Raw genomic sequence first — 23,072 nt, 5'->3', positions numbered from 1 at the left:
CTCTCCAGAAACATTTTACAACCCACCATAGGCTAGGTTTCTTGACTAAATTCTTCCTTGCAGATTCTCACCAACATTTAGCAGTTATCCCCATTAGTTACTGTTTTGAGGGAGAATGAGTACACATTTCACAACCAGCAGTTTCTCTTCTCCACTCTCCCCTAAAGCTCCCACTTTGATTTTTAACTTGCTTGAGATATGCCAGCTAGGAGGATGTGAGCTTTGCATCCTTATAGCAGTTTCATTACAGTTTCATTTGGAAACACTGCATCTTTGTAGCTAAAGGATTCAAATCTGATGTATATTTGCAGCTCTATCAGTTGTCAGTTCAGATTCTCCCAGGAAAAGGCATAATCTACGTTAAGGTTCTGTATCAGCATATAACCTTGCTGATTGTACCATCTCCAGTGAAAGCTATCTTCATCTCGTGAGTCCTTTCAGCATTCCTGTAGAGAAGCCCTGCGAGGATCAAGCTAAACATTGGTACAGGTAGCAGGGTCTCACTCTTAGGAAATAATTATTTCACATCACCTAGCCAAATATCTCAGTAGTTTGAAAAGGGTCCTGAAGTTGGACGGCTTATTGCTTTTCCAGCAAAGGTTCAATTATACATAGCATTCAGTTGTGCCACCTCATGGATTCAGGCCTGTCATGACAACAGAGTTTTCTGTCTGGGCCACGAGGATTTCAGTATTGATTATATACTCACTCAGCTGAAGGACTGAGGTGAACAGGGCATACCAGAAAGTCCAGTAGCACATTAGTAACTTTGAAAGTTAAGTTTCATTAACACTATGGCCACTTGCTACTTAATGATATGAAACAGTACATGTGAATATGAAGTAATAAATATATAGGGAAAAAAGCAACTGGAACCTTTCAACTGATCATTGCTTATTCTCTCTGCAAAAGTCTACTTAAGCACAATTTGTATATACATCCACTGGAACAAACTGGTCTGGGTGTCTTTTTAATATAAGACCATGTCAAGAGAGATGCTCCACAGTGGGAATATTTACACTACTGTTATCACCATTTCTATGCCCTAATTAAATTGCAGACAAAAAACCCCAAACAATTCTTTTTTTTAGAATTCTACAAATTCTTCTTAGAAATTCTGGAGGAGTTATCCTAAAAAGACCCTTTCAGAATTTCCTGGCTCAAAATTTGATAATTCATTTTTAGTTTGGTTAACTATGATTAAACTATTCAGTCTTGGAGAAAGGAATTCAATGTTTGGGAGAAACCCTATAACAGTAGCATACAAGAACTTTCTCTCAAATCATAATGTATCATTTCTTTTATTCAAATGTTAGTTTAAACTAATTGAGTATGAAAAATATCTCAGCTGAGCACTTTACAAAGATGACACTATAGTTTATGAACTATACACACACAAATTAAATTAAATTTTTAAAAAAGCTTATTAACACCACACTTTGGAACAGTGTTTCTCTGCCTTCCTCTTCTCCAGGAAAGCTTTGCTAGGCACCCTTCCCCTTCTCAGCCTCTCCCCACTGTTGCCTCTATTTACTTATACCTTCCTCCTGATTTTTGAGTGGTCCTCACAGTGGCGACCATTTCTGCAAAATGGTGCAGAGGTAGCTTCCTACCTGTGATCAGAAGCCACATACATCACCAGAGTTGTTAATGTGCTTTGTGTTAGGGCCATAAGTATTGGGGATTGGCATTCAAGAGAGTCCCATGAAGTCTGACAGTGCCTTGAGTTTTTAGCAAGAGTCTGTATCTTGGTCATTTATGATGACTGAATTACCATTTTTGCATTTCACTGGGATTTTTCAAGACTGTGCTAGTGAATGCTTTTTTGATTGTCATACAGTTTTCTTTCTGGCTTTCCTATTGAAGCCATCCTCATTGTACAGAACACCCCATAAGGAAAAATTTAAATCCATAAGAGATGATAATCCAGTTCCTATTTATTTTCTGCAGCTAATGTTTTTAGAGTTGGATACTACAACTAATCTCAAAAAATCTGTGTTTGGTTGGCTAAGTTGAGATAAGATGTCTTACATGAATACTTGTAGGTGACACTCTCTTCAATAGTAGTAGCAGATACTCACTACCTCAAAAAGTTATATCTGATAGTGGAATTTGCCATCCAACTTTAGGTGCTCAGATTGAGAATTTTGGCCCTAATGTTTGCTGCAACCTTCCATTTGGGTCCAGTCCACCTGACAGTGTCCCTTCAAGCAGAAGCTGCCCCATAGCTGCATTCTCTGATTTTGAGATGTTTAGGATGCTTTTCATATACTACAGTTTCTGAAGGTCAGTGCGTACACATTTTAAGACACAGTGATAAGACAGTGTATGGAACTACTTGGCAGTATTTAGCTGGTACAGTTTCTTGTGGAAACAACAGAATTCCAAAACACACCACACTGAATGCTTATGGGTTATTACAAGCAAAAATCCCAAGACACCGGGAATTAAAAAGCGGAGTTCAACAAAGGAACACTGGTATCGTTGTTTGACATGAACATAGTTGTGCCAAGTCTTCCTCCTTTGCTTTTTCAAGTAGAGAAGTAAACTGGGAAAGGAAGCAGAAGGGAAAAAAATACATAAACCAACAGTTATTACTGAGTTACTCTTGCACTTCATCTCACAGAAGCGTGTGCTGTCAGAGGATGGCAAACACCTTTAGCACACCTTTGCTGAAAGAGCACGACATACCTTGCACACGGTATGCCTTCCTGGCTGAAACAGGGCTGCTCCCCCCATGTCAAAAGGAATTCAGAGGGGGAACTGGACTGGAAAGCAGGGGAGACTGTGGCTTGAAAGATAGAAAGGGCAAGGACTGATGGTGATGTTAGCCACCATCTCCAGCTCCAGCAACACCTGCAGTCCCACATGTTGTAACTCTTCCTTCAGCAGGGAGCCAGGAGCTTTTCCACAGCCCCACTACTGGGTTGGTAGGTATCACCACCCATGGTAGCTTGTTGCTGTGAGGAACTACCCAGTTTATCTGGATCCATGCCCAGCCCTGCATGGAGGGTATGATCTTGTTCCCATTCAAATCAGTGACTGGAGAAGCCATGCAGGCCTTGTCTGTGGCAGCACTTGGACACTTGATATCAACAGGATTTAAACACATACTTTGAGAGCTACTGTAAATAAACACATCATTGAGTTCAATATACAGCATCCTTCCTGAAAAGGCACTATTACAGAAGGATCAAATAGACTGAAAAAATAGTTCAAGATCCAGAGCTTAAATACATTTAAATCTCACCAAACTTGCACTAGATCTCACTATGGTGAGCCATGACGTGGGTCAGATGACGTGACACTCAAGTTTGTGATTAAATACCCTAAACCCAACCTAAGCCAGGCCAAAACTGCTATTTCTGTTTCTAAATTTACCAGGACAGGCATCCAACATTTAAAACCAGGAGAGGAACAATGTTATTACTTAGATATATAATTTCAGGCTTAACTTCTAAGGAGAAGTTATGAGCGATCTTGTCTGCTCTTTACTTTCTTGTTAAGATACACATAATGCTCAATGATGCACATATACACAGCAATCAGTTCAATGGCTGCACATCTGTCTTCCCAGGTTGCTGCGCTAGACTGCAGAATGAAAGCTTATCTTGCTGTTGAAGCCAGTTGCCTTGAGTACCCAGTTAATATAGCTAGTTAATATCTAGCCATTTCCCATTCTTGCCGTATCAGCATTATAAAACCATAGAATTATTCTGGGTCACTCTGGTGCCAGCATTCACAAGACTAATAAACTGCCACATCTCGCAATCCATTTAGTCATGTTTACAGGTGATTCTGTAAGCCCTCTTTACAGAAGCAACAGAGGAAAATAGAAACATGCTGAATACAAGGTGTGTAATTTGAGAGCTGGGAATCAATTCACAGCCACAGTCTAGCCTCCTAGTGAATCTCTTCTGGGTTAGTAGCTGGATTGTCTAACTCAAGAAATCTCCCTTTTAGGAGTTAATGACATATTACAGTTATGTCACATAACAGCTGTTGACAACAAACAAGTTACATAAATAAAATGTTCAATTCCTGTCATTACAAGATCCCTGGCTCCCAACCAGCATGAGTGCAATTATTCTTTCATACACTATCTTTCCTAAAACAAATGTGTGGAATGAGATGTTCTTTTGAGACAAGAAATCAGTAAGACTTTGGGCCATCTTTTAACAATATTTAGATATTCAAGATGCAAAGGGATTTTCAGAACAACGAACATTTCAAATTCCAGCTGATATGGTGAGAACTAGGCACCTACATGCTTTTAGAAACTTCATCAGGTGCCATTTGCCTATGGGCCCTCACCCTCTTTTTAAAGGCATGAGGTAATTCAAGCATTACTGTTCTCACTAGAAAACACCAGGACTGTGGCACTGGTTGTAATGCAAGGAAGATATCTGAGACTGCATAAAAATTTATTTCAACATGAGAAGGGAGAGTCTTTAATCCTAGGGAAAGTTATGTGACACGCTAATGTACAATACATTAAATGTCAACAAATTCTACCTGTATAAGTGTCCAGAGAGTTTGCAGCAATTCTCACTATAACAGCGTGCCACTAGAAGGGGAATTTCACAAATTAATCAGTTTATTTTATAACCATTTTTTGTTTTTTTTTTTTAATATATCAGTACTTCACAAGTCACAGAGCTACTAAGATCATAAACAAAAGCAAAAATGAATTACTCACTTATAATTATAATGAGAATGACTGCGCATACTACACCAAGGATGATCATCATCTGTAAAAAGAAAGTTATGAGAAAAAAGGAGAAAGTCAGGTTTTCACATGAAAGATATTAACCCCTCAGTTTTTTGCTTTTACTTAGTGGCTTATTCCTTGCACTGTCAATTCTTACGAAGACTCACTGCAAAAGACTTGTTATGGCCCCAAATTTAATGTCAATTTTAGGAACAACTGACGACCAGCAATGGAGATAGCCTCTTGTCAAAGCTAGCAAGTTCTTGCCCATCAGCTAAGATACAGTGACCAGCCTTATCCATTTCCAGCAGTAAAGTAAAGAAAAAGTAAACTTTCAAAGTAAAACAACTCCAGAGGTGATTTAAGTGGCTGGATTCACAAATGGCCATGTACCACTTTATACCAGAGTAATGTAATCATTTTTCACCATGTTCCCATATTCAGGGAAGAGACAGCTGGAGACATCTAATGCCTAGCAGCTATTTGTGCTGGCTTTGTGTACTTGTGCTGTTGAGAGAGGTAGCCCATGCTAGCCAGCATGCTTTCCAGCGTGTTAGCCTGGGAATAGGTCATCACAAAGTTGAAGTCTTTTCCCACAAGAATAAATACCTCAGAGCCACCTGTGCACAGACCATACTAGCACCAAGTTGTGCAGGGTAGAGGCCCCCATGTGAGACTTGCTGAATGCTAATGAGGCCACCAGAAATGCTGCAATCCAGTTCCCATCATTGGCCCAGTGAGAATGGTAAGACTCAAAACCAACAAACATGGATGCGTTAAAATCAAGGCCTTCATTCCTCCCAGTATATGTCTGGAGGACAGAGCCAACCATTGGCTTGCAGGAGATTTATTTATTTTCCCCCCTCCTTCCAGAGTTTGGGAGCCAGACGAAGGACAGGGGGATTCTGTTTGTCATGGTAAAGCATGAAGGGACAATGAGGAAAGGAGAATGAGGATAGGTCTGAAGGTCTAGTGACTACAGGTGCACAGGTGTACCTAACTCAAAATACATGTCTGTAGCTCCCAAAAGGCCTGCTTCCTGCACCGTCAGGCAAAGCAACTGGGCAACAGCTAGAAGAGGCCCAAAGGAACTGTCCACCTGGATTTCTAACCTAGATCCACTTATTTCTGGAGTGTTTGTGTGTGTTGGTTACTCAGAATATTTTGCCTTGCTTGATGTTTCATAGCACTGTGGATTGAAGAGACAAAGCAGGCAACAGACTGGTAAGCGATACATGTGGGATTCTCCTTTGGGAACCAGTCGTTGTATTTGGGTGGACATGAATGATCAGCAGCAAAGATGGTATTGAAGAGAAATGGAAACGAAGCTCAACTTTGGCATAGTGTTCATATAGTTGTGGTGCATCCATAGAAGGCAGCGAGGATATGGGGTCTTATATGAATATAAGGAACAGAAGTTTCTAGGTCCAGAAAACATAAATCCTGGAGGAGGTCTGAAAAAGCAAAGGAGTGTGAGGTTACCTGTGCTTGTGGGAGAGGATGAGACACTGAAGACAGCAGAGGAGAGAGCTGGTTGATTAAAGTCCTGATCTATCTTAATCTGCCCCCTCTTTTTTAGAGAGACTGTAATTTCCTCACTTCTCACAGTGGTTTGTGGAACCAAGTATTTTTTTGGTAGTTTCCCATCCTAAAGAAAGGTCAAGAGGCTGATGATCTCCTACAGGGAGAAAGTGTCTTTTCTCCCACTACTAGAATTCACTACACCTGTTCAGGTTTGTGGTTCACACAGGGAACTGACCTGAATTAACACGGAACGCTCTCCCATCTCTATCTGCAGGCAACAAAATTCATATCTACATTTTATATACTGCAGAAATTATCTAAATAATAGGTTCTGGTAAAGATCAAAGTTGCTTGACTTATTATCCTGGAGCCTAGAGGGCAAGGCATTTCTTTCTCCCCTTGGCAAGAAGAGACCACTCAGAGATGCCATCCTACAAGAAAATTCCTCTTAAATGTAAGTGAAAGTAATGTCTGCCATGAAGTGATTCTTAACAAGAATTTTATTCCTTACCTTGCAATTTTTCCACCAGTATTTTCTCTTCAGTTTGGCTGCACTGGTTTCAAACTGTGAGGCACCTGCTTGCAATGCATCTGCCCGGTTGTCAAGCTCTGATAGCTTCTGGTCCCTTTCTAGCACCTTGTCCACATTCATTCTCATGATGTCTACCACCTGCAAAGGCACAGCCTCATGTTAGATTCCACACATAGTAAAGCCGAAGGTCACCCATATGTTCACACTCTGGAATATCACATATCATACTGAAACGAGGCACTTGCCATTACGGTGTGTGATGGCAATTACCTGGACAGTCCCTCAAGAACCATGCCTATGGAAACAGACTCAGTGAGAACATGGTGAACATAGCTATACTGTGCTCAGATGCCCTTAAAGGTAAAAAATAAAGGGACATTATGAAATACCATAATTAGTTTCATGAAAGCTCTTGATTTCTTTTATCCTACAACTAGCTACTTCACTATAGATACAAAAAAACCGATAGAGAGCGGTACTTCTACTACAATTTGGTTGACATTTGTCCAGTCATCACTAAGATCAAGCCATTATTTTCCTTACATATTAAATACAATTTCCTTACCTGAACTACAGAAATTGCCTAGATAACGGCCACTCTAAAGAGAACTGTATGCATTTCCTGACCAAGGAATTTACTCATTCTGCAGATCTTTCTCAGACAACATGACTTCCCAGCCATAATTTGAAGTCCTGCTTGAAAGTGGAGGAGGAGAAAATTTTACCTAAGAAAATTCAGCCTGAAGTGTAGCAGGGAGCTCATGCCACCTCATCGCACAGCCTCAGTGAAAGAAGTGTGCACAGCCAGTACACAAGAGGAAAGGCCCATTTATGCATATATTTTATACATTGAGTTAGATGAAAATCCTCTTTTAGCAAGCCAATAACTCTAAACAGAAATCCTGTACAAATTCATCAATAATGTAATTGTTAGATAGTACACCAATCTCAGTAAAGTTGTGTCCACTTATTCTAGCAGCGAATGTTGTTGCTGGGCTGTTACTTCTCATACTCTGTAATAAGGAAGTCCATGTTGTTTGCATTTAATATAATTTAACTATTACCTGCAAGAACCCAGAGTTATTAAAAAATACATGACTTAAATACAATGAGATGAAACTGGTAGTGAAAGAATCTTTGAAAGGACTGGCATAGGGTTAAATGCTGTTCCAGAACTCAAAAGATCTGTTTCTCTTGTCTACCAAACCTAAAACAAAACCAAATGTTTTGGCCAGATTTTCTTACTTGCTTTTCCAAACCAAAACCTTCCAAGCATTTAACTTCATATCAAATTAAAAAACTTTTGTTTTCATTTATCAACTAGTATTTAGCTGAATTTTGTCTTGGTACAATGTTTTGTAGTGAAAATTTTAAATTATTTTAAAGTGCTGAAACAAAATATTTTAACATTTCCTACCCATTCTCTCATTTTTTTCCCCAGAACTATTTATTGAATTTAACCTGACTGCAGTGAACACTTGCCTGGAAGAAAATGCATTTTTGTCAAACAAATAAATGTCTAGACTAAACCCAAGATCTGAGCCTTAGAAAATAAGCTTTAGGTTGCCTAGAGAAACCAGAGGGGAAAACCCAACATGGATATAGCTGAAATACTATACCAGCATTGGTAGAATTAAAAATGTCAGTCATTTTACTAAGACCAAAAAATTTATCTTAAGCAAAGTCGTGATGGTGTAGCTGAGGTTTGGGTTTGGGTCCAAAGTACTGTGCAGAACAGCACTTGGTGCAGAGGAGCCTAGCGCTGTGCTGTGGTGTTTGGTGCCACCTACAGATTACTTTCACACAAGACATGAAAGAAAAAAAACAGGAAAGATCTCGTAGGAAGGCAGTGCTTAACAGATAAGATCCTTAGGTGCTGTGAACTAGTTTCACCCTGGTGAGTTCACAGTACTGAAAGCCCAGTGGCATTTTTCTTCCTTGACTATTTGTATAATGTGATTTCCCTTTCAGTAAGAATGTGCTGACCTTGTGCTATCCATTCTAAACCCATACCAACCTCAGCCTCCCTCTCAAATGGTAGGCAAAGAAAACATGGACCCTGATTATCACCTGCATAACCCTCAGATCCGAGAGCTACTCACTGTCCCTTCTGGCGCAGCAGTCCTGCCAAAATTATACCATCATGCTTCACAAGAAGACAAACTGGCATGGGCTTGAGTGAAAAGTCTCAAGAATACAGAATATCTTAAACACAAAGCAGGGGATCCTCACTGGAGCCATCTCCATTGATCTGCTTGAAAAGCCCTATGTATCTGACTGGCACCACTCATTTTAGACAATAACTACCAATTATATTTCATCTCCTAGGGACAATTACTTTTGCTGTAGTTCTCATAAAAATTACAGGACCATCATGATGTAATATGTTCAGGACAAGAAGCTTATTTCATTATTGTGACCCAAGACAAAAGCTGAAATGTAATATTCCTTTCCCCACTGCAAGAGACACTCCACTACTATCACTGAAGTTAGCGTGACGTGAAAATCAGTGATAATGAGAGAACCAGGCCTAGACATTTCTGCAGACATTTCTGCAGCCAGAGGATGTTCTTGTGATCAGCTCCAAGCATTAGCAATGGGGAGGTCAGAAAGACCCTGTTTCAGATCTTCAGCAAAGAAAAAGTTCTCAGAAAGGCAAAGCTCAATTTGACAGGTGTATTTAATTCATCTTAAGAAATGCACTTGAGTTGGATGTTGTGAGGCCTTCTCTGTTATTTTTAAAGCATACCTGGAGCTTTTGAAAGTAGAGGCCTATATACATGTAAATAGCTATTTTCTAGTGTGCATTTTATTGGACTGGCATTAAAGACTCACACAAGTGCTTGCCACTTCCCCATGGTCAGTAAGCAATTAGTTTCTTAAGTCTTTGTGGGAGTTTAGCAAAACTCTGTACTTAATACCCAGCACACAAATCTGCACAGCAGGTGTGCAAGGATGCTGATTTCTTTGGGGATAAATTATGATGATTAATCAATAGAGCTCTGGCTAATGAACACAGCCTTCAGCTGTACAATTCTCACGGCTTGAATCTGTCTATGAAAGCCAATGGTCTGTCCCTGTGAAACAGCCTGTGAGATTAGCATTTAACCTTTGGGAACGCAGGAACACATTAAAAGAGCTGGTTCCGCTATGACATTTCCTCCTAACCTGACTGACTTAGATGAGTTCCTGAATTGGCACCAATGCCCACATTTATTCTGCAGAAGTGTTACCACCAGTGCACCAGTTCAGGCTGGGGGCTGACCCGCTGGAAAGCAGCTCTGTTGAGAAGGACCTGGGAGTGCTGGTGGACAGTTAGTTGGCCATGAGCCAGCAATGTGCCCTTGTCGCCAAGAAAGACTATGGTGTCCTGGGGTTCATCAGAAGCAGCATGGCCAGCAGGTCAAGAGAGGTTATCCTCCCCATCTACTCTGCCCTAGTGAGACCACATTTGGATTACTGTGTCCTGTTTTGGGCCCCCCAGTTTAAGAAAGACACGGAACTGCTTGAGCAAGTCCAGTGAAGAACTACCAAGGTGATCAGGGGACCGGAGTATCTCCCTTATGAGGAAAGGCCGAGACACCTGGGTTTATTCAGCCTGGAGAAGAGAAGACTGAGGGGGGATCTCATCAATACCTATAAATAGCTAAAGGGAGGGTGTCCAGACGATGGGGCCAGACTCTTTTCAATAGTGCCCAATGGCAGGACAAGGCGAAATGGGCACAAGTTGGAACACAGGAAATTCCACCTCAATATAAGAAAAAAACTCCTTTCCTGTGAGGGTGACAGAGCAGTGGAACAGGCTGCCCAGGGAGGTTGTGGAGTCTCCTTCCCTGGAGATATTCAAAACTTGCCTGGACGTGTTCCTGTGCCCCCAGCTCTAGGTGTCCCTGCTCAAGCAAGGGGGTTGGACAAGATGATCTCCAGAGGTCCCGTCCAACCCCTACCATTCTGTGATTCTGTGGTACAAGGATGTTCATACTCACAATCTCTTTTGTACTAACTGCCTCCACATAAATGCCATCCTTCAGTAAACCTAAATTCCTAGATCCACTGCCTTCAAACAAGCAGGAGTTGCTGGCTCACTAGGGAGTAAAGCATCTTAAACAAAAAAACAAACAAAAAATCACATCAGCACCTTGTCGTGAGCACCAAATCACCTAAAGCCACTTACCTCATCCACCCGGGCTTGTGTCTGCTGCAGCCGTTTGTTGCTTGACACATTGGTAGCAGGAGGTGGCCCTGCAGCCCCAGCACTGGTGGGACCTTGGCTAGGAGCTGGAGCAGACCTAGATCAAAACCAGAGAATATAAAAGGTGACTGAAACCATCTTCACTTGTTCACCGCTCCTTTTCTGGAACAAGCCCAAAGTATATATCTCTTAAAAGGAGTTTTCCATTGCCTCCACATTTTCCATTCCTGGATCACAATCCAGGTCTCCCATTGCCTCCCATGCTGCAAGTAGTTTTCACACTATTTCTCGATAGGACCATGTCAAACTCTTCCCTTCCCTTGCTGCCTTTTTAAACAGCAAGCAATTCAAGATTTACTGTAACTTGGGCCAATGGCCAAACTGACCACAGGCCTGACTAGCATGGTATAGCTTATGTCCCACTAAGAAAACACTTTGCTACAGGTATTTTGTGTTGATGCTACAGGAGCTGGGGCTGTGACCCTGGCTTCCTCCTCAGCGTGCTGAATGATGCACTCCCCTGCTCCTCGGTGTTTGGCTGGAAGCTAATCAAGTAAAGATAAGCAAAAGGTGAGGGGAAAGTAATGGAGGATGAGGTGGGGGTGAGAACTGCACACAGCATGGGGTTTGTCATCTTGGGCATTCAGCAACGCTTAACCACCCCACTGGTGGTCACCAAATGACCCACCAGAGCAGCTGGCCAGGCTTGAACATCTGCCACAGACCCTGGATGAATATTTGGAACAATACCATGAACCGAGCCCTGATGTCCTGCACATCAGCTCTTTTCTTAAGCATCTACACTGTCTTTCCTCAGCTTGCTTTAAAACAAAGACGAAATAAAAGTCCCTTAAAATCCAACAACAGATCCAGTCTGTCTCAGTACACGAGCCTGCACAGGCAAGTCACCCTGCTGGCCTGAAGAGGGTCCCTCACCCTTAGCCAGTCATTCTTCACACCCACATTTTAACCGTGAAACCTTACCTTTCCTTTCAAGGAACCCCTGTCACTTCTTCCTGCAGAGAAATAAAACCCTTCCTGAAGCTGCAGAGAAAATCCCTAAGCATGTGAACTGAAAAATATCACAAATCCCACTCATGCATTACCAATGCCTTCCCACAGTGACAGACTCAAAGGACACAGTGTTTGACTGTGAATCACTCCCTTTTCCATCCTAGGGTATGATTAATGTTGCTGGCATTATAGCCCCATTAATACACTGTCAAAGCACATAAGGGCACTAAAGTTAGTTCCCCAAAGATACCTTAAGCTGCAAAACTCAGTTTGACAGTATCGCCTGTGGGATGAGATCCCTACAGATAAACAGCCTCACAGACTCCCAGTGATGGACCAGCTGTTTGCAGACCCAGAGCACTGCTGTATCTTACACTTCTTTTTTTCAACTGTGTGTGAGAACATCATTATCAAGCATTAGCTGAAAGAAAAGAACTTGAACCATACACAAATTGCTCATCTTTTGAGGACTTCGCAGCCAGTATTAAAAACATAAAAGACCAGATGCTGCCGCCACTTGCAACGGAATTACTCCATCGAAGGGCCACAGGCCAGTATCCCAACAGGATTTATTCTGAGTTTATGCTGTTCTCACAAAGGACCAAAATCTGACTATAATGCATATCAGACTCAAATAATGCAAAACAAGATTTCCCTGGAGCATTAACAACTTCAAAAGGAGTTCCTGGTACAACAACAGTGATAAAACTGAAATAGTGAAATTTCTTTGCAGTCAGTGAAGTAAGTAGGCTTTTCTCAACACAAGCAGATTTCTTTCTATGGAAACATTGTGTCACACTATTCACTACTATAAACATTAACAGAACTCCCCTCTTGAGCTATGTACTGTTAGCATCCCAGAGGCTACACAAGGGAAGCATGTGAGAAGAAATCTTTTTCCTGGCCACATCTTCTCTAGTAAGCATAGCTTACAAGTGCAGCAGTACTCTTGGTCAAAGCTGTGTGATAACTCAGAAGTTCAGTGCTCTGCCATATACCTTTTTGGCCCAGTGATTTTCATCATTTTTGCACCTCCCAAGCTGTCCTTAAAATGATTTGGCATAAACTAGACACTTCCCAGTTTGTTCTCTTCCAGCATCCTTGCTGCCATCTAATTTGGTTTCAACTGTATTTCTCTGCTCCCTGGGTAAGGGAGGAATGGATGGGAAGAATGGGTGTTTTTACATCTGCCCTGGCCATCCAGCAGGAATTACTGTAACTACCAAAGAGAGATAACAATCTTTATGCTAAGGTACAGCAAGCTTGTAATTAACATATCCATCTTAATTAAATACATAAAATCTAATACAAGAGTAACCAGAGCTGGGTGCTGCCTGCAGTGCAGAGCTACTCTTTCCAAACCTTTTATCTCTGGACTTGTGCTCTCCTTACACAGTAAGAGCAGCTGCATCATGTTCTCATGGTTCAGAGCAATAAGCTGCCATAAGCAGAGCAGTGCTCACCAGAAGAGATGCAGCACCCGCTGCAGGGCGGACAGCACACGTTCCCGGACAGGGCCTAGGAAGTCAGTCCTTAAGTATGTGGCTTTAATGCCACCACAGATCTTGCAGGATAACAAGGCATAAGCCCTCCTTTGACATTAGGCAGCATGTAATATCCAAAACAGACAGAACAAGCACAAAGATACCTGCACCACCTCTCCTCCTGGCCCCACAAGGCAATTCACAACAAGACAGAGGGGTCTCCATGCTTCTATCTCAGCCCTACCGGTGTTGGAGCTCTGTAGAAACCATCCTGGCTGTGCAGCCGCAGAAGGCAGTACCTCTGTGAGCAATTCACAACAGGACAGAGGGGTCTCCATGCTTCTATCTCAGCCCTACCAGTGTTGGAGCTCTGTAGAAACCATCCTGGCTGTGCAGCCACAGAAGGCAGTACCTCTGTGAGCTAATGTGGCTCCAGTCCCACAAGGCTTCTGTTAAAAGTTTGTCTTTAAACCTAAATTTCTAGTAAAGAAGGGAATTGAAGGCCTACATCACTGGAAAGCACCAATATTCTCCAGAATATCTTAGTGCAAAAATGCTAGAATGAAAGTTCAACCTACTTTTACAGAATTCTTCTATTGTTGCCTCTGTACTGTGTCATATCATCTTATAATTTCTCAGAAGCATTATTCAAAATTTTATGCAAAACATTAGCACTATATTAGAGAGTCTTTCTTTTGAAATACATGAAGCATCACAACTTTAAAGTCCAATTTCTCATGCCTTGGCATGATTTTCGGGAGCTACAAAAGAATGCAAAAACCTATATATAAGCTCCATCATTGCGCCCTTTTTTTAGAAAAAGAAAGTTACCATTGATGCTGAGAATCTACACTCCCAAGAACAGGTCAAATTAATTTTGAAGGGGGAGCAAAGCTCTATTACTGTTGGTGAAAAAGGGTATAAATCCCTAGCAAATATTCTTAAATGGCAGCCACACTGTGATGTCAGAGCACTGGGGTATGCTCTAGGAAAGTGATGAGTACACTTACATCAGGACAAGAGTACCACACGCTTAGAGTCTCAGCAGTTAAGTAATTCTTTATATAACATTAGTTACATCCTTGTCCCCCACCATGCCAGGTCTTGCTTCAGTTAGCACATGACCAATCTGACTGAAAGCAGGTGCTGGATCTGTTCATATATGCAGCCACCTATGAAGAAACATTTGGGGACTGTCCTAGTGATTCTATAAAATGGTCTCAGCTGACTCAGACATCCTCAGTTTTTCTGGTTACTTGCTGAGCCTGAAACTGGTAGGTCAAAATCATGACTAAGAGATTTCTCATCTCACCTGGATATTTTGGAAGCAATTTACTACTTGGCTCTAACAGTTAAAGGGAGCTGCAACTCCAGTTAAGAAAGAATTGGAGATATCCAGTGTTACTGTTTGCCATTTCAGCACTGGCTAGAAGAATATTAAGGATGACTGTGTATCTAATGTTTTGGGAAGCTGCCTGACACATACTTCCATTTCTGTTCACATATTTGAGCTATGTAGGAGAAATTTTTTGTGTTAGTCAGGCTAAGGAAGGGAGATGCACAACATGAATATCAGGAGGATGCCAGACCACCACTGTGACTGGTACACTTTACATTAGAACCTCGATAGCTGATTTTAGCAACTTGTTTTATCCATCCAAAGTACTTTTAAAGCCTCCAGCTATGGGACCTAATCCCTTCAAAGTCTTTATCCTAACAACACTGCAATAAGCTAAAGAAAAGCTATTATCCCTGCATATGGCTGGGAAACAGGTACAAGTTGCTTAAGTGACTTGCTCGGTGGCACGGGAAGCCTGTGGCAAAGCAGCCCAGGCCTCTTCATCCTTCTGCTCCCCTCTTCTTCAGCTATTGACTCCAAATCAATGTTCACAACCTATTTCTAAGAGCAGAAATTATCTTCTACCCCTCAAATAGTGAGAAACACACAGTTAAAGGTTACAGTATGAGGAAAGTGAGAATTACATCAGACAGCTTTAGCTGGTATCTGCTGGCAAAGCTCAGAGGAGGGGGCAGTGAAAGTGCATCAGTGCAGCAGCAGATTTGACTAATGATCCCTATAAAAAGGTGAAGTGAAGGAGGCAATTTTCTGTGAATCCCAGTTTGATTCCTCTTTCCTCAATCCCTTCCCTTGTTGTTGTTCAAATAAAACATAAAATTGTACTGCCTCTCTTCCTCTTTATTTTTTTACTGTCCAGGTACCGTATTTCTTTAGGAAATATTTACTGTTGTAACCAAACTTACGTATATTTAAGACACTGTTCTTCCATTTGGGACCCTTCAAAAGGCACCTATCCATTTGGGCTTGACTGCTTAAGTGGGGTTTGACAGTCTGTGGTTCCAAAGGCATTAAAAAAAACAGACCAAACCAAAACACCTACCACAAAAAGCCCTTTATTTAATTGTAGAAAAAATTCAGAACGGTTCCATAGCTCTGTACCCTTGGGATTTAACTCTAAAATTATTATTAAAATTAGCTACAAATGCAAATTCATACACTACTTTAGTTACTATGGATGTCAGTGAAGATCCTGGACCTAACAGTAACTGTAGAAACAAATCACTGTCAGATTGTCCCTGGTGTCGAGAGCGTTCATCTGTGAATTCAGATGCATCTGAAAGCTTTGAGTCAGGGAGAATCTCTAAGGAAATAAAGGAGCTCTATAGCACTGGGGGTTTGCTGTGAGTTTTGAACTTGCTTTGTTTATTCCTATGCAGTAATAGCTAAAACAATTTTTCCACTGCTAATTTGCAAAGGGGAACTTTTACTGATAATACTTAGTCTTCTGCTTTCTGGAGGGATTTGCTAGTTCCCAGTTTTCTGTTAATCGGATTCTACCTCATAGGATTTTATTTCTGTAGTAGGTCAGTTTAGCGAACACTAGCACAAAAGCTTTCTTAACAATCAGTTTGGCTATGTACAGGTTGACACAGTCCTAACAAAAATCCAGTCTAACCAAGGAGGGCAGACTAAAATTCTGTGTTAGCCTATTTACCTGCCATCTCTCAGAGAAATTGGTACCTTTGATATCTAAACTCCTTAAAGTTCTAGGCCTTCCAGACTTGAGTACTTAATTGCACAAACTTAACAAGAACACAGGCCTAACACAGTTGTTTCTGTTTCTGTTTGGGACTATATAGATGTGTGTGTCTAAAAATCAAGAGACATTAGCTATCCATCCTAATGCTTATTACCCAAATTTTTGCTTTTCCCATCGTGAAAGGAGATAGTGTCAAATGGCAGGTCCTATTACTCTTTCAAAACCACACATTAATTTTGTCAGGAGAGGTTCAGAGAAAAGATTACTTACATCCTCTAATGCCCCCATAAAATTAAGTATCCCACAGAATTAGGTTCTCAGACTTCTTACAAGTAGATAATGATGTTCTCTACCTGTAAGGTGAGAGGACTCTTCAAAAGAAAACCCTGGCTACAGAGTATGACCTACCCTGTTCCAAGGTAGATGTAGTCAGTAAGATAATTTGCTTTTCAGTTTAGTTGCCCAATAATTGTATGTATTTCAGATTTCTAGCTGATCTTCCCCCCTCCAGTTATTAACGAGCCTATTTGAATAGGCTAAGTGTATCCTTGTTTTCATTCTACTAATCTCACTTTCACAAGGAAGGAAAAAAAAAATGTTCTATGGGAGTAAAGAAAGTCATTATATTATAAAACTGGTTAGGGTGAAAAGATAATTAGGTTATTGACAGAGAAGTATCACTGCTGGGCTAGTAGACATTTGCATACTTGGAGGTAGAGGGATTTTCAGACTATGGAAAGATCTTTTCAGTCCTCTGAGATTTCGCAGAGGGAGTAGAAGTAACTCCCAGCAAGAGCAAACAGGATTCCTTCACTACCAGGGAACCATCCCTGCTTTAAAAGAGATTTTGTTCTTAACTGTGCTTTCCGGTGTTCCCTCTGAGCCCTTCAGTATTCGGTAAAAAGGTGACTATTACCAATTAAGTGGCTACAGACTTTAAGATAGACTCATTCCATTCTATGACTATAAATTTTAAAATTATTTCTCATGCTATTTGTAATAACTGGGTAGTAATGGGTAATAGTGAATTGGTGGTAGGAAAAAAAAACCACAAGAATTAGCATTTGAGATGTCTTAATTTTGTGAAGAAAGTTCTGCTTTGAACACATTTCTGTTCCCAAATGTGATTTTCATGTACTACCAGCAATATTCTACAAGGACTCTCCATTATTACAAAATATTTACACTGATCATCAGCCAAAGAATAATACCCTGCATTTAATGTCCTGGGAACACATTTAATTAAATATTCCCACCAGTTTATTATGACTGCATTGACCATCTGGTGTGCTAAATATGCACACAGAGGAAAAACAGAGGAACCTTAAGACATTATCTTTAATTTGATCATCACTTGTTATGCTAGTAATGATTGACTGATTTATCTTCTCCAGTACCTTCACTTCAAGCCAAATGAGTATTACTTACAAGGCCCAAAGCACCTGAATTCTAAATCAAGCCAATTAGTTCAGCCAAATGATTTTTGTGACAAACATATGAATTTGCCAGAAAGAATTGCATTATTTCCATAATTTCTCTAAATTGTAGTCTTCACAACAACCAGTTGCGGTGACTTAGGCAGGATTTCTGTTAGTCATAAAAGCAACACAAGGCAGGATTCCTTTTCTGAAACATCAACACCACAGATTTTTTTAGATCCTTCTTACCCCTTGCTATCACCTTTTGCAAAGGCTGTGGCTTAAGATAAAGTCAACACAATGCAGGGATATTGATTCATGTGTTAGCCACTGACCACACTTTGCAGAGTAGTCTATGGAATTGCTTGAAGGATCATTAAGGGTTAGATGACTCAGGGTGTTAGGGTACACATTTTGTGTTCACAAATTAAAAACTCAGAACTACACTGTAGAAGCCAACCATCTAACATATGCTAGTGTTAAGTGATCACCTATCCAAAAAGCACCTACATATAATCTACCTAAACTAATCTACCATGTCTTTAGATCCCAGTTGACCAGTCTCATCTTCACATTTCACTGGACAAAAGAAAGTTTTTTAAAAAATATATGGAACTAATGAAGCAGACAACCAAGTAGATAGTCAACATTATAACTTGTAACCTATTTGATCCACTTAAAAGAGCTCAGTCTGCTACTTAAACTGCAGTTAGGAATTGTGTTTACCCAGACTAGGCTAACCAAATCTGGGCTCTAACACACCATTATACAGGTCTTCATTTTTACACCATAGCGCTTGCCTCTCCAAATGCAGTGACAGTGATGAAGGTTCCCCAGCTCTTCCCAGAGGAGCAGAGCAGCAAATTAGGTCTCTCTGGGAACAACTGCTGGAGGGACGGAAAATCCCCATATTACTGAGCACCCAATGGAGCTGGTTAGTTTGTGGGGCAGCCTCACTGCACCTGGGACCTCTGCTCTCCTGCTGCCAGCAAGGCAAGCCAGAGCAGGGAATCTCCTGCTTAGATCAGCTGGGGACCTTGCCCCTAATAAACCTCTACATTAGACTAGCTACAGATCTGGGTAATCTCTGATCACTTTACATATATTTCTTCACAGCTACAAGTACTGCTAACCAATATACTTAAATATAGAGAACTGAAATAACTAAACAACTCTAAAATAAATAATCTCCATTTGAGGTAATTTCCTCAGACTGACCAGTGACTTGAGCCAATTTTAGACCCATATTGGTTTTTTTTTTCTTAGAAAAGGGTTAATTCTCATTATTTCCTGATTTGAAACTAACTGTAATTGTTATACTAAATGAGATTTACTTTAATTAGGGAAGGAAAGCAAATACAGGTATAAGCAATTATAAAAAACTTTCTCTTAATATTCATATTGACAATAACATTATATTGTAACAAAGAGAAATGTAATTTATTGTTTCCTAAATTTTTTTTTGTTTAAATTATAAATTTGCATCAGGCTGCTTTTGGATAGAATTTACAGTTTAGTAAAAAAATGGGGAAAATATTAAATATTCATGATAGTTAATAACTAAAAACTGTCTTCAGTGCAATGTCTACACAGAAAAATACCAAAACACTGTATTGCACTACGTCAATTTTTAAAAGGAAGTATTATCTCCAGTTCCTAGGTAGTATTGACTGTACCTTCTGTTCCTTCTTACAAAATTTCACAATTAGCAGGTTTCATGCTCTTATAGTAATTTCTCTTCATTAGCTGAAAGAATATAAGCTGCTGCTTTTTTCTTTTTAAAAGTTTCTCAATCTGTTAACCTTGAGTGTCCAGGTTATGATGTGGGCTAAGGGCAATAAAACTGGCACAAAGATCAGTTCTGTGATCTGATTTTATCACAAAATGGTTACTATTCCAAGTTAGTTGAAAATAGATTAAAACTAGCACTCAGCATGGGTTGCCAATTTCAAAGAGATTCAAAGGTGTAGGTAAGTGAACACACTGTTACAAAAAATACCAGAATTTTGTTTTTGAAAAGTTCCTTATGCTCCATCAGTCACTTAGGTTTTTATCTTAATCTAGTCCATTTGAGCTAATGTGGCCTTCAACTCCACCCCTGAGAGGTCCTGACTTTGCAAGGAGCATCAGTAGCAGCCTTTCTCCAGTTATTACAGCTGTCTTGCACACTGAGGTTACCTTACACACCTGGTAAAATAACACAAAGACTGACCATCACAGGAAGAGTTGCATTTTTCTCCGTAAAAACTTTATTAAAGGAATTTTAGTTTATGAATAGGAAAGCATCTTTACTGGGTATTTAAAAAAGAAAAGAAAAGAAAAACTAAGAGATTCAAAAGAGAAATCAAATCCTGGATAACACAAAGCCTTTATTTTTCTTGTGCTAAGTTATTGATCTGAAATTAGGGAAAAAGAAAACTGATTGCAAACTGAAACAACAGTGGATTAAAGCAGAAAATTGCCAAAGCATACCAGGCTGTGGGAGAGGAAGCTAACAGAACAAAGCTTCACCCAGCACCTTAGTGAGGCATGCCTGAAACAAATCAAGACTAAAGCAATAAATACACTGAAAATGCAGTCAGTATCATTGCTGTCGTTTTCCTCTCCATTTTGGAAGAAAAGAAACACAATCTGTCTCGAAAACTATAGGGGAAATACATAAATACCAAATACATCGCAAGATAAATGTTTTTAAAATTCAGGACTCTAAAGCCAGAGTACATTTGAACAAGCCAATGATATTAAACATCTTGATCTGCCAGATATTCCAGATTCACAAACCTCTATTTGCAACCTCTAGAGCAATTATTAGGGACACAGTTCAGATGAAATGGTCAGCTTTAAGCAAAGGCCCAAGTCCTAGTTCTGAACAGGAGCTGATGTACTTAAAGTTCATGCTGATGTGGTATGTTAAGGTTAGGCTTCACCTATGTTCTCATGCAGAGGAAGAAAAGCTTCCACTATTTCTAACTTCCTGTGTAGGCTTCCAGGATCATGGGCTATACCTAAAGGAGTAAACAGGCAGCAGCTGGGCAGGGAGTGGGAGGGAAGGATCAGGGTAGAGTTTGACTGAGCCATCCCCTACTCCCTGACTCACATACTAGTGCAGAAGGTGCTGTAATTTGTCACTGGTTGCAGTCACTTAAAAGTTAACTCTGACACAGAGCAGCAGGGAAGACTCTCAAAGGAATGGTAAGATTGATATGCTTTCACTGCTTTTAAGTAATATTTTTTGGCTCAAGGATGTTTTCTGGGCCTGTCTTTTGAGAGACCCAAATTAAAACCCAGGAGACTTGGGGGCTTTCCATTTGCCTGTAAGTTACTTCCCAGCATTCTCATTGCACTTCAGAAAGATATCAACTATTAACATAATCTTTTTTTTTTTAATTAAAAAAGCCCCAGCAATAACAAAACAGCTGAAAGTAAGTCACGCTTCCATCAGCAGTGAAAGGTTTTTGTAGGTTTGCTGTATACATCCATTCAGTGGCAGTTTCATCACAACTCAACTTTATAGAGCAATTACCATCTTTACTTATATTAAAGCTTAATTATCAGGAGGCTTATTAGACTTAAATCTCCTCTAACTACTTGGCCAAGAGACCTATAGGGAACATTTTATGCCACCTATTCATTACTTAACCGTGTGCAAATGTTAAGAGAGAACAGCAAATGTATCTGTACATAAAGCCAAACTTTCATACTTATTTCTCACAAAATGTCATGTTCAGTTCTTGAAGAGCTGCGATGAAACATAGCTACTACGTGCAAATGACCATGTCCTTTTCACAGGTGTTCCACCTTCCCAGTGTTATTACTGATATGCAAACATCCATCAATTACTGAAACTAGATTCCATTTAATCAATCAAATATATTAGAGCAATGAAAGGAAACTTCTCATTTCAAAGTCTCATTGAATGAAAAAAAAAACAACCCCAGAACACTGAATACAACAAAAACAGAGTTTTAAAGACCTTTTAAAGATGATCTTTAAGGCTACTTTGCCAATATATATCATCATATCCATCTCTCCTAAATTCTTCATCCTCTTGGGATCAGTGACAGCACTGCAGTTTTTCCTTAGATTATGCTCCCGTCTTTATCTTGCTGTCTGCCTCCTCTCAAAGCCCTGATATTTTTTTAATGACCGTCTTTGCTTTACACAAAGACCTGTGTTTAAATCACATTTCCAGAACGCCTAGTGTGATTTCAGAAGCTTACAGATATACTCTGTGGATCAATGCTGAGGCTGAGATATCACATCTGATTTTCTAATTTAGTTGAGGTATTTAAATCAACATTGTGCACACCCATATGTTTGGAAATTGATACAGTCCAGAAAATGAACTTCAATTTTGCTTTTTTTCCTCCCAATTAAATCCATAAACTTCTATTAATTCAGTAAAGACCAGCTTATCTTGGTTCTGTCTTTTAGTCTTGTTACACTCAAGAGCCTTTTGCTATTTGTTAAAATGCTTAGACACGTTGCTGAATATCTGTTGTGAGTTGCATCATTATAAGCAGCTCTTGGGGTTCTTTAGATAAATGGAAACACTCTCCTCCATGTCTGCTGAGTGAGTATTGCTATTTTGCTTAGCATTCGTCTAAAACTTGGAAGTTAATTATTTTTACAACACTTCAAAAGTAACGAATCATTCCTCATCTTCTTTTTTGAAAACAAAAAAGTAATTAGGATTGAGGGGAAACATTAGAGGTTTAAACCTGTTATGCTTTAAAAGTCAAAGACTTAATCAAAATTTGAACTGTCCATATGTTATTCAAGTGAGAAGAAGAAATTGGTGAAAATCGTATTTGGGAAAAAGCAACCCATTTACAATCAACCATAAAGTCCTCTTTATGTTAACAAAGAAAAAATCAGATCACTGAGGCATTCCCGTAGCTAACATTTCCTGCCCTCAAAACTATTCTTCAAGCTCCCTCAGTCCTTCCATCTGTGTTACATCCCTTGAAGGGCTAAGTATTACCTCCTGCTATTATGACTGCGATACAGATACATACTTTAGAAGCAAATGTTATTCGTGCAGTTTGTTTCCATAAAAAAGCTAAATAACTTCCTACAGCTATCCCAACTAAATTGTGGGAATTAAATCCACCTGTCCACAACAAATTCAGCCTACC

The 23,072-nt window shown here is 40.0% G+C and overlaps 1 protein-coding gene across 1 annotated transcript in view; it reads right to left on the bottom strand.

Moving 5' to 3' along the window:
- Positions 1-1,183: 1,183 nt before the first annotated feature.
- Positions 1,184-23,072, bottom strand: part of VAMP2 (vesicle associated membrane protein 2) — a 47,292-nt gene continuing 25,403 nt past the window's right edge. Inside the window, exons 2-5 of the mRNA XM_075099309.1 lie at positions 10,942-11,056; positions 6,747-6,905; positions 4,700-4,751; positions 1,184-2,548 (exon numbers count right to left, since the gene is read on the bottom strand). Of these exons, the coding sequence (XP_074955410.1) occupies positions 2,532-2,548; positions 4,700-4,751; positions 6,747-6,905; positions 10,942-11,056 (343 nt within the window). The 3' untranslated portion in view covers positions 1,184-2,531. The remainder of the gene's footprint in view (positions 2,549-4,699; positions 4,752-6,746; positions 6,906-10,941; positions 11,057-23,072) is intronic.

This window comes from Phalacrocorax aristotelis, chromosome 7 (assembly GCF_949628215.1).
Source record: "Phalacrocorax aristotelis chromosome 7, bGulAri2.1, whole genome shotgun sequence".
Taxonomy (NCBI): Eukaryota; Metazoa; Chordata; class Aves; order Suliformes; family Phalacrocoracidae; genus Phalacrocorax; species Phalacrocorax aristotelis.
This window is presented reverse-complemented; position numbering and strand designations above follow the sequence as displayed.